Source organism: Onychostoma macrolepis, chromosome 03 (assembly GCF_012432095.1).
Source record: "Onychostoma macrolepis isolate SWU-2019 chromosome 03, ASM1243209v1, whole genome shotgun sequence".
Classification (NCBI taxonomy): domain Eukaryota; kingdom Metazoa; phylum Chordata; class Actinopteri; order Cypriniformes; family Cyprinidae; genus Onychostoma; species Onychostoma macrolepis.
This window is the reverse complement of record NC_081157.1, coordinates 56209688-56224435: the sequence shown is the minus strand read 5'-3', so window position 1 is coordinate 56224435 and position 14748 is coordinate 56209688. Positions and strand designations below refer to the sequence as shown.

Sequence of the window (14748 nt, the reverse complement as noted above, 5' to 3'; positions counted from 1 at the left end):
TCAGTGATGCCCTCTTTCAGTGAGGAATAGTAATATGACTTGTTAGTCACTTCTGGTGACTTTACAGCCTTATTTCAGTTAAGAAAATTATGAGCAATTCAGTCATTTATATAGATCAGTGGGTCAGACTCAGTATAAATACTACAGTAACAGTGAGTTTTAAAATAAAACTAAAAGTAAGATATTAAATTAAATGTTAATCATGTTTTGTTATGTGTTATGTTATTTCATCACAGTTTAATAAGAAGAATATTACTGGGTATAGTATAGAAAATTGCAACTGAAAGACAACTGACTATTAAAAATTTGGGCACTTGGTGTATAGATTGTAGATATGGTGTTATATACGAGTTGCTGTTGTTGATTGCACGATCAAACAACAAGCGTGAAACAAAGGTACTGTCATAATTTATTTGTATTTCTATAGCCTATGTGTGCAGATGTGACTGAGTCTGGAACTCAAACTGATCCGGTGAAGATCAGTGAAGAAGCCATTACTGAAAGTGTTAAGAATTAATGGGGATGAGGGTAATGGGGATTAATTAATCAATATATAAAATAAATTTGATTTAGTTAGAAAATAAAGATCATTTTAATTGGTATGTTTCTTGTGGTTATTGGTTATTTAGTTTTTGAGTATGTGTGTAGTTTAGAAAATAATGGGAGAAACAGAAATAGGGTTAAAGTTTTTTGCACAACATGTAGCTTAAAATGAGAACTGAAGAAACAGTTCAGTTCCGTGGAGAATTTATGAGCTGATCATATCAAGCAGTTCACTTGAAATAGGGGCGAAATGTTTCTTTATGGTTTCTCAGGGTTTATGTAAAAGGTCAGTTGACTAAGACTACTCACTTTATATGCTTTAGACAAATATATAATTAATGGTTGTTTTAATAATAATCCATACATGAAGCACGCTAATTGTGTGATTAGGTAAACAAACTAGTGAATCGTTGAAGTAATTTATGAACAAACCAGTTTGTGGTAAAGAATTGGAATACCATATTAATGTATGTTCAACACTCTTACAGGGTAATTGAATTACAATTTTAATGTCACCAAAATACATTTGAAGTTTATGCTGCATTTCAAAAATTAAATAAAAGAGTGCATATTTAAAGTGTACTTAAGTATACTTGGAATAGTTCCAAACAAGTATATTTAATACATTAGTTGAACTTCAGCACTGCTTTTGCACAACTAAAATGCATTTAGTACAAAATTAGTTGTTTCAATTCAGCAGACTTTAAGTATACCAATTTATAGTGTGCCACAAATATATTTAGTTATACTAAATTACATATGAATAAGTTGTACTTAAGTATACTAGTTTTTCACTAGGGTTACCAAACGACAAAAAAAAATACAGAGAGCAGCAGCTTTTTATTTCTGCTCTGATGCCGAATGCTGTGTATGTGTCTTATAAATCAGGAATGGAAAGAGAACATTGTGCTTGCTTTTTCATCTTCAAACCAAACTTAGCTCTTCAGCCGAGAAAGTTTAAATCCCACCTGGCTAGTGCATGTTGTGGCAAATAAAAATTATGTGACCGGGGATTTTGATTTACCACCAGGAACACATTTAGCGGGTTCACCTACTTTGTAGTTTATTCACTTAATATTTTCAAAAGAATGATTTGTTCTGAAAAGTTTTCCAAGAATGTACAAGAACAGTTCCGAAACAAAACAAAACAGAACAGGAAAGAATACACAGAGCTGGGGATGCAATTTAAATCTCACAGCTCTATATTTTTCAGTGTATAATTATTCCTGAAGTACTACAAGCTTTAGTTTCGCAGTCCGTTAGCGTGTATGCAAAACAAAACTCTCACCCATCAAAACACGACACTACAAAAATACAGCCGTCAAACAAAAACATAAAAAGAAAATACTTCAACACCAAAATGTTGTGATACACTAAAAAGAAACTACCCCAGAAAAATCCATGCGGAATTACACGGTACTATACAGCAAAATATGACAATACGGCAGTGGGAATACTATACAAAAGAAACAAAACATCATAAGTACATGGTAATATTACCCACTTACATTTCACATGTGAAAAATAGAAGGAAATAACACTCACTCAACGATGAGCTCCTATTTCACACCTCACATTCACTTTATGAGGGCTGAAATCCTCAACATAATGCTGTACCACTGTGTAAATAATCAGATAAAGTATCAATCACATGAAAACACATGAAACATCTGCAAAATGTAAAAGTGTAATACATTTTGTAAAACCACAGTTGAACAGGCCTACACCACATGGTGTGACGTCATACCATCGTACCTCGTACACGATATAACTTTATAAATATGACATCTCTTAGAAATGGCACAACAAAATATATCCAAGAATGATATTTAACAGAAAGATTAGCAGGAAATACTATATTTACCATTTGATGGTCTTAATGTCTCCCTCGCACTGCTCGCTGCGCATCACTCAAAATGTCTGAGGACGACAGCGCATGCGCATTTCTCATGCATAATGCACACACCAAACTGACGACTCCAGGAAAATGCAGGTATTCACTGTTTCTCTTTTTTTTTTTTTTTTACTTACAAATTTACAGAAAACAGCAAATTCAAATAAAATATGTTTAATGATGCAAAAGGAGAAACAAACTTTTATACTTTTTACCACTTGGTTACAATTATATCACTGAATAAGAGACAATGGAAAGAGAACATTGTGCTTGCTTTTCATCTTCAAACCAAACTTAGCTCTTCAGCCGAGAAAGTTTAAATCCCATCTGGCTAGTGCATGTTGTGGCAAATAAAAATGATATCACTAAATAAGAGACAAACATGTCCAATTGTCTTTAAAGATGGTTTATTTTCTTGCAAGAAAAGGCCAGCAGTCATGCAGCCACTCAAGAGTGTCTGCAGAGTGTGACAGTGAAGGGAGGGCATCCTTTCTCTCTTACAGTCTCGATGGTATTTTCAACGACATTCTTAGACTTGCTTATCATATTCTATCTTTGGGTGGAGGCCCTCCTGTCACGTACCAACACCCTTTTACCATTCCACTACAATTCCATAACATAATAACAAAATTTCTTCCACAATTCCCCCCTTTTCATCATATATTGATGACAAAAACTAAAAAGAATAGAAACAAAACTGATCAAGCCTCACACTTATGCTCTTCGTCAGATTTTCACATAAATGCTCACTCTTCTTGAACAGTGGAAATTAATGCTAAGGCTGTTTTTTGTGGGGAAAGTCCCTTAAGTATTAGCAAGCAAAATATTATATACAAGTACAGATTTGTTATCTGGGAGTCGGGCTAAACGAGCAAACACTGTTACTGCACTATTGACAATGTTAGAAGAGGTCGATATTTCAAAATCTAAACATACAACAGTATATTCTGCTATCAAATGTTTACCTGAGACATCGACCCCCACTAGGTCAAACCCCCAATCACTCTTCAGATTCCAAAATATGAAGAAATATATGAAGAGTTCATTTGCAAAAACCGATAAACAGCACTTACAAAAAAGAGCCGATTGCCGCGCATTATTCTCTACATACAGCGCGATCTGAACCCTAAACACATTTTGCTGAAAAAGCCGGTATTGTCCACTTTCAAGGCATCACGAGGTCACGGTTTACTGCAAAAGCCGAGAAGCACCCTTGTTTTTGAACAGAAGCCGATAAGTCCATTTTAGCAAATCAGCACGCTGTATTTATGTCAGGTGACAAGGCTACTTTCACTTTGAAAAGACGTGCTAGCTGAGAGGAGTTTCTTCAAAGCTGACTAAAAGTGATCGAGGATGGATAATTTCGACAAACTTGATGAACCTGTGACATCTTCTTTAGGGCGGAAAAGGAAAATAAAAGCTGAAACATTTTCATGGAACCTTGAAAAATTGTGCTCTGTGTATTGTGTGTAATCACATCCATACAGTCTACGATCACAACAACAACAACAACAACGTTTGTCAGGCATCTACATTGTCATCTGAGGAGATTACAAAGATTAAACGAGTGTTTGTTTTTTTACTCTAAAACATGAAATGTGGAGCCAAAAACAACTGTTGGAGTTATCTGCTTTTGCTATAAAACACTTTTAATATGTAAAAAACATACTTTCAATGAGCTTTAATTTAGTAAATTGCCTGTATTTGTTTAGTTATTACTTAATCAAAACAACCCAACTGCAGTTTGATTGATATTACTTGGAATACGCAATAAAAAATGTGATTTCTAAAAAAAATAAAAAATGGAGTTATTGGTTTTTGCAAATGAACTCTTCATATCTTAACTTAATTAATGCATTTCACTGTAACTTCCACTTGTTGTGTCATCATTGAACCTTTGTTCTGGATATAGGAATTGATCCCCAACCTCGCCACAGATTTGTGAACCATTCAACCTTCCAAAGAATATTTCCACATTAGGTCAGTAGGTGTCTGTAGCAGCTGTTTGAACGCATTCAACCACATGAGTGTCCACCCTATGACAGCAGTCTGGTCAAATGTGTTTTCAACTACCTCTGGAAGTAGTTGAAAGTGGAAAGATCAAAACATTTGAGACCCTATTTACACCTGTATTTAGTGCTGTCTACTTGTGGTTTGATCGACCAAAATGCATCTTAATAGCAGGTGTAACCAGGGCCAAGTCCATTTCAAGGCTCTTTATCGTCTTGGACTCTGTCGGCACACCGCACCCTCTGAACACAGTTTGTACATGTATAGGTTCAATTTTGTAATTTGGTAAACTCGTTTTCTCTGTAGAAAAATTCTCTTTACAGTGCAGGTTGGTGCATTACATTACACATGGTAACATATAATAAAAAAACAGCAATAAAATCCAAACCTCAGATCAAGCGGTTATTTGTGAAGAACTCCAAAGAAATATAGAATAATAAAAAAAAAAAGAACAATGCTGATCAAAATAATGCTCATTGAAATTAGACCATTATGGCTGACTCTGCGCCTTTGACTAAGCAGGAAAGAAGTGTCGTTTTTCAACTCTTTATTAAACTCTTCGATAGCATCGTCTCTTGCATCTTTAATTTCATCTAGAGTCTTCTGAAAATGAGCAGCTGTTTCTCTCATTTGATGAATGAATTTCAAAGTGTTTGATCTTATATTTTTGGCATTTCTTTTGTCTGCTGATTGATTCATTTCAGAGAGCTCCATTGAATTTTGAACAATACAAACAACATCAAGAACAACGAACAGAGCTGAGATTATACCACTGACCGCCGCTGCTGAACGGGCAGCTTTTGCAGTCTGTGCAGACACACGGACCGTTTTAACAGCCCCTGATGACAAACGAGCGGTTTTGGCGACCCCTGAAGACAAACGAGCGGTTTTGGTGACTCCTGAAGACAAACGAGCGGTTTTGGCGACTCCTGAAGACAAACGAGCGGTTTTGGCGACTCCTGAAGACAAACGAGCAGTTTTGGCGACTCCTGAAGACAAACGAGCAGTTTTGGCAGCCTTTGAAGTCAAATGAAAAGTTTTGACAGCCTCTGAAGATGAACTAATTTTTTGACAGCACCAGAACAGAACTGGAAGCCTTTGACAGCGTCTTTAGTCCAACTAACAGCTTTGTCAAACTGTTTAGACCCTTGACTTTTTGGGGGCATTTCAGCTTTAGGGAGTCCTAAAATGGCTGAAACGCCTCTCACTTTATCCACACCTGCCTGGATCATCCTTGCTGGTATATAATAATCCATATCCTGCTGCACCAGCTGTTGAATGTATTCTGTGCTATTAATAATCGTACTCATATTCTCAAACATTGCATTGATGGTGTTCTGGAAATCACTGGTGATCTTCTCAATAGTCTCACGTAGGTGTTTCTGCTGGGCGTCATTAATGATGTTGCATATTGTACCTGTTGCTCCTCCAGCTACTCCAACAACACTACCAACAGCAGTAAGAGCTAACGAAACACCTAATGTGACCGGGGCCAAAGCCAGACCCACTATGGATGCGATTCCTCCAGCTGCTCCCATTGCTGCACCAGTCAAACTGCCCACTGTAGTGTTCTTGTGTGTGGATTCCAGTTCATCAGTAATGATACTGAGTTTCTTTACTTGACCAGCGAGTGTCTGATGCTTTCTGTCAAAATCTAAGTTCAGTGTGTTTATCTTTGTTTTCAAGTCATCCAAAATGTGAAGTTTCCTGAAATATTACAAAGTATTTTAAACTTGTTTTGTGCATTTTACAAATTGCCAGTGTATTGGATCAACTGGGGATCAGGTCAACTAGTGACATGCTCTTACATGCAATTAATTTGACCTGGATTCCCATGTGGCGACAAATTTATTAGATGCAATTTTGAATTGTTAGTAGACTATCAGAATATTTCACACGCTTTAAGCATGAACATAGTTTGTTGGGAGTTTGGGTTTTTTCCATCACATGCAGTGAATCTGCTGAAAAGTCACATGCATGCGCATGTCCCACTTGATCCATAACACACAGAGAGAACATGTTCTGGTAAAGTACACTCTGTGACTACATTTTTAACAACTATACTTATCGTAATGTAAACACAAATTACATAATATACATTTATAAAGTCAAGTTAGAGCAAGAAATACTTACTGTTTAAATGTCTCCTCTAGTTGATTCCCACGAGTGTTAAACATTGATTTGAAGTGGTCCATCACTGACAGACAAGATATATTTCTGTTCTGAGTCTCTGATCAAAGTGAAAATGAACGGACTCATCCATGAAGCAGCAGTATGAATATTGCTCTTAGAAGTAGTTACTAGGTTCAGATCAATGCATGCATTATTCCACAATAATGTGTTTTTTTCAAACAGAAAAGAAACTGGCTTACCTTCCGTTTAAGCGTATCCACTGAATTCACTTTGTTTTCCAGTTCATATGATTATGAAAAGCTAAATAGTTTCATAAGCTGCTGTTGTTGGTTAATGGTTAACAACAGTTCAGCAAAATTACCCACTATCATGCCTTTGACCTATATACGTATATCAGGAGAGCTGATATTCAGAACAAAAGCAACTGTGATATTGTTGTTATACAACCACTTAAGTAAAAAAATAAATAATGATATTTTTCTTTTCCGCTAATGAAACAACAAAATTCTATTTGTACCAAGCAACACAGTTTATTTTATGTTCTGGATGTTGAAATGTACTTCTTGTACATATTCTTTCATAGATATTCATTTTTACGCATGCTCTTGCTATAGTTATGGTTTCATTATGTACTGTGTTGTCTTCACAAGCTTTATGTGTCTCCATATCAAGGTTTTTAACGTCTCAGGGCAGTGTTGTGAAGCAGTAATTTTCCATTGTCGTATAGCACTTCTTGAATTTTTGCTGGTCAAACTGAAAAACTTAGGAAAGTTTATTGAATGATGTTAATTCTGAAACTGCATCAAATATCTGTGTTTTGTTGCCAATCGGCCCATAAGTGCTTGCGACTCTTCAGCTCCGCCCACGGTTCGCCTCCAGGAGCTGGGCTGTTTTATGAGAGAATTGTAAAGCTGTATCTTTCTTTATAAATTTGATTAAACAGAAGACTCTTCGGAGATGTGAATGATGCAGTACTCAAGATTAATAGCTGAAACAGTAGTATAAGCTGTTTTGGGAGAAGGGGGAAAAAAGACGTGCTCGGGTCGGACTCAGGCCAGTAATTCTGATAAACTGTCTATAGTGGTTAAACATGAGATATAATTTGTGTTGTGTAAATCTAATGGGCAGTTTTTGAATGCAGCTTCCAAAAGACAAAAAATAGCCGATTAATATTTTCTATATTTAATACAATCACACTGGCTTGATTAGATGGTTCAGTGCGTCATATCATCAGCTGCTAAATTCAAATCTGTGTTCGCTGGCTGGCACTGAGCCAGAGACAGACGCATTTCTACAGCACTATAACCAATCACACGCGATTCTGTTGAGCTTATGAATGCAATGACCAATCAGAGGCGTTCAGATGAGTCATCGCTAAAATGCCGGTGTTTTCTTCACTCGCTCGCTGACTGAATACACCTCGTTCTGGCGAATTCTCTTATCAGAAACAATAAAGTGCAGATGTGGTGTTCGAATCTGTAAGACATTAATTTCATAGTGTAAACAGCTTCAGTGATTTTAATGGGAGTTTTTGAGAGTGCTTGAACTAGACTGTCAGTGAAAATGTTCTTTGATAATGTTAAATGTTCTTTGCTCTCTTTCTGTACAATGAAAGTGTTATGATTAGTAGCCTAACTTGCAATGTTTTTATTCACATTAACTTTCAATGCTAAATTCACAAAATATAAAGTCAGTCGAATTTAAAATGTTAGGTCATGACCAGTGTTGAGTAAGTTACAAAAAAACCTAATCCACTACAAATTACTAATTACTTCTTTAAAATTGTAATTTTACATTACATTACTGATTACTGCATTTAAAAAGTAATCAGATTACTAATTACTTTACTTTCAAGTTACTTTCAAGTTTACTTTACTTTTCATGTTGTCAAACCTAAAAAAATACACTACAAAAGAGAAACTCATAGTTCTTTCATTAATTTCATGTTGATTGAAAAAAAAAAAAACTCAAGTAGGCCTATTATTTGCATACACTGATGCACTCCCAATATCAACAAAACCTCTTTTTTTTTTTTTTTTTTTCGGTTTTGTAAAATAAAGTCACTAAAATGAACGAAAATGACATGAGAAATACAGTATATTTTGGCGACTCCTGAAGACAAACGAGCAGTTTTGGCGACTCCTGAAGACAAACGAGCGGTTTTGGCGACTCCTGAAGACAAACGAGCGGTTTTGGTGGCCTCTGAAGACAAACGAGCGGTTTTGGCGGCCTCTGAAGACAAACGAGCGGTTTTGGCGACTCTTTACAGTATAAAACAAATATTCTCTGATAAAATCCGTATGAAACCAACGCGAGGTCCACTCTTTCCCGTCTGAGCTCACCTATAATGTGATCATGCCCATGCACATCGCGCGCTACAAGATAATCATCCGTACGAAGCTTGAGACACGCGAACATGAACATGTACATGTACACGCTCACGTCACCTCTGTAGAAAGGATTAAGTTCATCTCGGCAACTTTTCGTTTTTGAAAGAAGACGCGCTGTAAGGAATAAGCCTTGAATTGTGATGCCGACACGGTTTAATCCAGCGGTTAATCTCATTCTGACGAGTCATTTATTTTTTTTGCTTTATTAGTGTTACTGTGACATAAACTTGTTGAACTTTTCCCAAACTATAATGCCAGACTAAAATATGTCGAGTGCAACATTTTGAAATATGATAGGCAACATTTCATTGCATCTAAATGTTGTAGGACTATCATTTTAGCTCGCATTCTCCGGTGATTTATTAAAGGGCATACAGACTCGAAAAACATGATTTTTACTTCATTTTTTTTTTTAACAACACTACATTTGTAACTGAAGCAACGTAATCTTATTGACATAAGTAACCGTAATCAAATTACATAAATTTAAAATGTAACATTACTTTACTGCGTTACTGAGTAACTTGTTATACCCAGGGCTGGAAATGGGGGGGGACGCAGGGGGATGGAGTCCGGGGAGTGAATTTCGAGGGGGGACGGTGTTTCATTTCAGATTTTTATTTTTTTATCAAATCAATAGCCTACGAAAGTGATCCGATTTCCGCAAATAAAGAGTACAATATGTTGGCTATAATAAAAACGTCTACGATAGCTGCGTAATGTTGACTTTTGTGATTGGCCAAAATTCCTGCAGACTGCAGCCAATGGAAATGCTTCTCTATAGGCCTTTATCACACTTCCGCGTTCGAAAAGCGGAAGATTCAAATAGTAGCGTAAAAGAACTTCCGCCTCTATCAATGGCTGTGCCCATCGCACGGCTTTGTTGTGGATTATTTATGTAGAATTCAGCACAGATACATCTTCTAAAGACACCAATCTCAGTTTACAACAATTAATTGAGTATTATGAAACGAAGGAATATGTTGTCACGATATCCAGATGCGTATTTCGTGACTTAAACAGGAGCGTGCGAGCCATACTGAATGTGTATAGGCAATTCTTCACAGTCTGATCACCTTATTTCAACATACAACAGCGTGAAAACTATATAAACAACATATCACATTAATAAGCATTAGAAATAGCCAAAGCTTAAAACATTACTATAGGCTGTATGATTAAATTAAAGGTTTAGGGCAAACTTCTTCTATTAAACATGCTCACATTTTTTCACGCGCTGACGTTATGATGCAATCCTCTATATTTGCATCAAATTTAAGTTGTTCAAATAAAGAAATATTTCCAGCCCATAGACAATAATTAAAAATAAGTTTAATCCTCTTAATCGAGTTATTCTCCGTGATTGCGTTCAACGATTGAATATCATTATGAACAAGAGTGGGAGGTTAATCACAATAGATATAATTCAAAAATAAACTAAATAATATTAAAATTGGCAGTAACTTGAGCTGCGTGCTCTTCATTAATCTGACAGTTGCGTCGCTCAGATAGGCTCATGTTACACATTAAAATGAAGGATGACATGATACATGGTATGGAATCGGTATAAATATGCCGATATGGTTTTAACATTGATGCAATAAACGTCAATGTTCAACTAAACTAAATTAGTTTAATTTTCTTCACAAAACTGCCATCTGTCCATTGACAATAAAGCGGGCGGAAATTCCTTTACGCTACTAATCGGAGCCGGATGTGACGACACGCGGACTGTGATAAAGGCCTATTGGTGCGCGCTACGCCTCACAAAACAGAATGAAACCAGAGAGCTTCAGGTAAATTATCTGGGATAATGAACTTTGATTTTTTGCCGAAAATCTGAACAGAAACCGTTACTTTAACAAATGCGATAACAGAAACATTGATACGGATTAAGCTGTGTCAACATACCTGAAATGATAAAGGCTGTAATATAAAGACGTATGCCAGAAGAGCTCGCATTACCGTTAATGTGACACATAACTAAAACCGTGTCATAGCCTAAATACATGCAAAATATACACACGATACATAAAGAATACACACAAATGGTGACACCATGCCGTCAAAACTGTAAATGGACCCAGGGCTCTACATTAACGCTTGTCCGGAACAAGTGGATTTTTTTGAAGGGGCAGGTGGAAAAGCCTGTGCTGACAAGTAGCCTGATTAAAACATCAACAAAGTATAACTAGGAAAGCACCGACATTTAGGGTAGAATGATTCGGATCTTATTCAATTCAATAAACAGTGACTGATAATAGATTGACAGTAACAAGGTCAAGTTGAGGCTCGCGCAAGCTCTGTGTGTGTGTGTGTGTGTGAGAGAGACTTTTATTAGAGAAATCAGGACAAATGAGCACAACAGCACACACTAAGAAACACATATGAACAAACAAAGCCTACGGAGGTAGAAAGTCAAAATGTTGCGTTTTATATAATATATAACACCACATGACCAAGAGTGTTGTTTTTTCCCCGAATATCAAGACGATTGCAAATGTATTGGTTTTAAATAAACAAGTAGTGAACAAGTAGACTAGTTAAGTAGTGACTTACATATTATAGATACAACATTGACTGACAAAAAATAGAACCAGAGATCTCAGCAAAACAGTCGCGCATCTCCGAGCAACCCAGAGCGGTGTTTTCACTGAATGATTCAGCGTTTTTGAACGAATCGGTTGAATGAATCACTTACTGCCACCTACTGGCGGTTTAGTTTCATATGTAGCCTAAAAGTATAAATTCATTCATTCATTCATTTACCAACACTGGAAACCAATTTAAGTGGGCAAATATCACAAATTCCCATTTAAGTAATAATAAGTAATAGAAGCAAAATGAACACATTTACACCACACACGTTCGTTTTTGTGAAAAGTGGGGATATCCCAAAGGCGTAATGGTTTTTATAATGTACAAACTGTATGTGCTATTGCCCTACACCAATTACACCTAAACCTACCCCTTACAGGAAACTTTGTGCTATTTCAGATTTTCAATACACTCCATTCTGTGTGATTTATAAGCGTTTTGAAAAGTGGGGACATGAGGTAATGTCCTGAAAAGTCACCTTCTCCTTGTAATACCTATGTCATACCCTTGTCATTATACAAATTTATGTCCTCATTTGTCACAAAAACACACACACAAAACAAAAACAAACTATGTTTCTTCCTAGACAAGTAATTTTTACTTGAACAAGTAAATGACAGAAACAAGGTTTAATGTCGAGCCCTGGGACCCATTTCACAGACTGATGCATTTTAATGGTCATCATGAACATCGTAAGTCCTACAAAGTTTTTTATAATTTAATTACAAAGGTAAAACATTTATAACACTTTAATTTGAATTACCTTTGAATCAAATCAGAAAAAAAAAAGTTAATGCTGCTTTGAGAGTGTTTCTAATACAGCGGCTGTAGTAGTGAGGTTAATTTCTCTAATCTCTCCACTGACTGCTGTTATTAGTCTTTATCTATTGTTATTATTATTATTACACTTTTTGAAAGTCATGAAAACACTATCATGTAGTTTTGCTTTATGGGCCAATTGGAATGCAAAAATATACATTTGTTCAAAGTCCCTAAAGTCTTTTATTTGATGGAGTCTCCCATTCACCACTGTATAAGTTCACCCAACCATGACAACTTCTGCTGCTGAGTAATACATTTTATATTGTGACCATTATTTTATAATGTATCATGAAAATTGTGATGTAACACTTCACAGTCACAATGGCACTGTATGACACTGTATGATCGGTTTCACTTCAGATTTTTCCTCTAATTCAAAATAATCATTAACTTGTTGACCAAGTTTTAAAATATCTGATATCCATGTTGTTAAACATTTGTAAATATATATATTTTGTTCTGCAAATGCAACAGCATATGCAAAAAAAAAAAGAAAAAAAAAAAAAAGTAAAAATTCAAATACAACCTGTCACAAACTGACTGTCTGCCACCCTTATTTTTGTCGATAGTAAGAAAACAACAGCGAAAGATAGAGAAGGAGAGAAGTTTGAAGAAGAAAGAGTCAGTTTGGCAGGATGAAAAAGACATTATTAAATTACTTTGGACCACCTGTCAAAAAAGCTTGGACTGAGATGGCAGACGGTCATGATATAGAAAATAAGTATAAGAATGAAGAGGAAAATGAGCAGATTAAAGAAAATCCTGAACAGTCTAGAGAAAGTAAAGATCAGGGAACTTCCAGTAGTGCAGGATGCATTCTCCCAAGCTGCTGGACAGAGGAGCAATTCAGTTTTTTCTGTAAAGGGCATCCATGGCTAAAAAGCAGAAATGGCAAGCTTGGATGTGACACGTGTGGTAGTGTAGGAAGACTTGGACTACACCATCATATGCAGGGATCAAGGTTGGCCAAAGAATGGTTGGACTTTAAAATATGCTGTAGTGAAGATACAAGGGAGGCTCAACTGGCATCACTGCGGAGGAAAATCTGGCAACATAAAGAAAGCCATGAACATAAGACTGCGGATGAAATAATAAGAAAAGCAAAGGAGGGTAACTTAGAGTCCAGTGTTCTAAGGCAGAATGCGCATTTGGAAGAGAACACAAACAAAATTTTCAGAACAGCATATATGATTTCCAAAAACCAGCAGCCCTTTAGCTTAATGCAGGATTTAGTTGATCTCCAGGAAGCCAATGGTATTACACTGGGAAGTGTGCTTCAGTCCAGAAAAAGCTGTGGGGACATATGTGAGTTTATTGGAGAAGAAATGAGAAAAAGTCTGGTGACACACATAATTGAAAATGATTAAAAAATTGGAGTGCTTATTGATGAGTCAACTACAGCAAGCCATTTGACTGTGTTAATTGTCTGTCTTAGATGTGCGATTGGCACAGGTCCACCCACAACAATAATATCTGAATTACTTCCACTAACGTAAACAACTGCAAAGGCCATTACAAGTTCACTTTTACAGTGTTTGCACCAGCATTTTCCTGAGGAGTTTCTCAAACGCAACTGGATCTCTTTCACTTCAGATGGTGCATCGAATATGATAGGCCGTGTATCTGGAGTTTCTACCCAGCTGAAACAACTTTACCCAGATCTTATTGTGTGGCACTGCTGTAACCACAGATTAGAACTTGCAGTTGGCGATACCATCAAGGAGAATGGAGAAGTCAACCACTTCCAAGCATTTATGGATAAGTTGTATTCCCTCTATCATGCATCTCCCAAAAATGAACTTTCGGTCATCTTTCTCACCATTGGAAGAGTTCTAGGGGTCAGATGGGTAGCCTCAAGTGAACGCACTCTCAGAGCAGTGTGGCAGCTGTTTCCTGCCTTACATGAGCACTTTCAGAGAGCAGCCCAAGATCCTCGCAGAGATGAACGTGAACAAAACATGTACAAAGGACTTGCTGCCAGACTTACCGCAACAGCCTTTGTCAGGAACCTTGGAGTAATGCGGGATGCACTAACAGAGTTATCAGAGCTGTCACTCATGTTGCAGAGTAACACAATCACTCTTCCTATGGCCCACTCATTGGTCTGTCAGAAGGTAAAGGTGTTTGAAGCACGTGCTAAGGGAAGACAGGGAGAGTTTGCAAAAACTGCTTCAGAAGCTGCAGAGAACACTGAGTTCCAGGGTGTGCCACTTCACCCAGGAAGAAAGGTGGATGTTGGCATAAATGCTCAAAGATTTTATGACAGTCTGGCATCTTCTCTTAGGAAGAGACTAATGACAACATCAGCTTCTAAAATGTCACATGCTGGATCTTCAACTCATGTCTCTGAATATGATA

General features: G+C 36.7%; 1 protein-coding gene across 1 annotated transcript; it reads right to left on the bottom strand.

The window, feature by feature from the left end:
- Positions 1 to 1582: 1582 nt before the first annotated feature.
- On the bottom strand, positions 1583 to 6968 carry LOC131537436 (apolipoprotein L3-like). The gene is made up of 3 exons (XM_058770842.1): positions 6820 to 6968; positions 6581 to 6677; positions 1583 to 6154 (listed from the first exon to the last, which is right to left on the bottom strand). The coding sequence occupies exons 2-3, from the start codon at positions 6640 to 6642 to the stop codon at positions 5473 to 5475; spliced, it is 744 nt and encodes a 247-aa protein (XP_058626825.1). The 5' UTR covers positions 6643 to 6677; positions 6820 to 6968; the 3' UTR covers positions 1583 to 5472.
- Positions 6969 to 14748: the final 7780 nt, after the last annotated feature.

Bases quoted from the DNA above. Each gene is read 5' to 3' on its own strand.
- LOC131537436 (XM_058770842.1), bottom strand. From the start codon at position 6,642: ATGGACCACTTCAAATCAATGTTTAACACTCGTGGGAATCAACTAGAG. The intron at 6,155-6,580 runs GTAAGTATTTCT...GTAATATTTCAG, and splicing joins CTAGAGGAGACATTTAAACA to GAAACTTCACATTTTGGATG.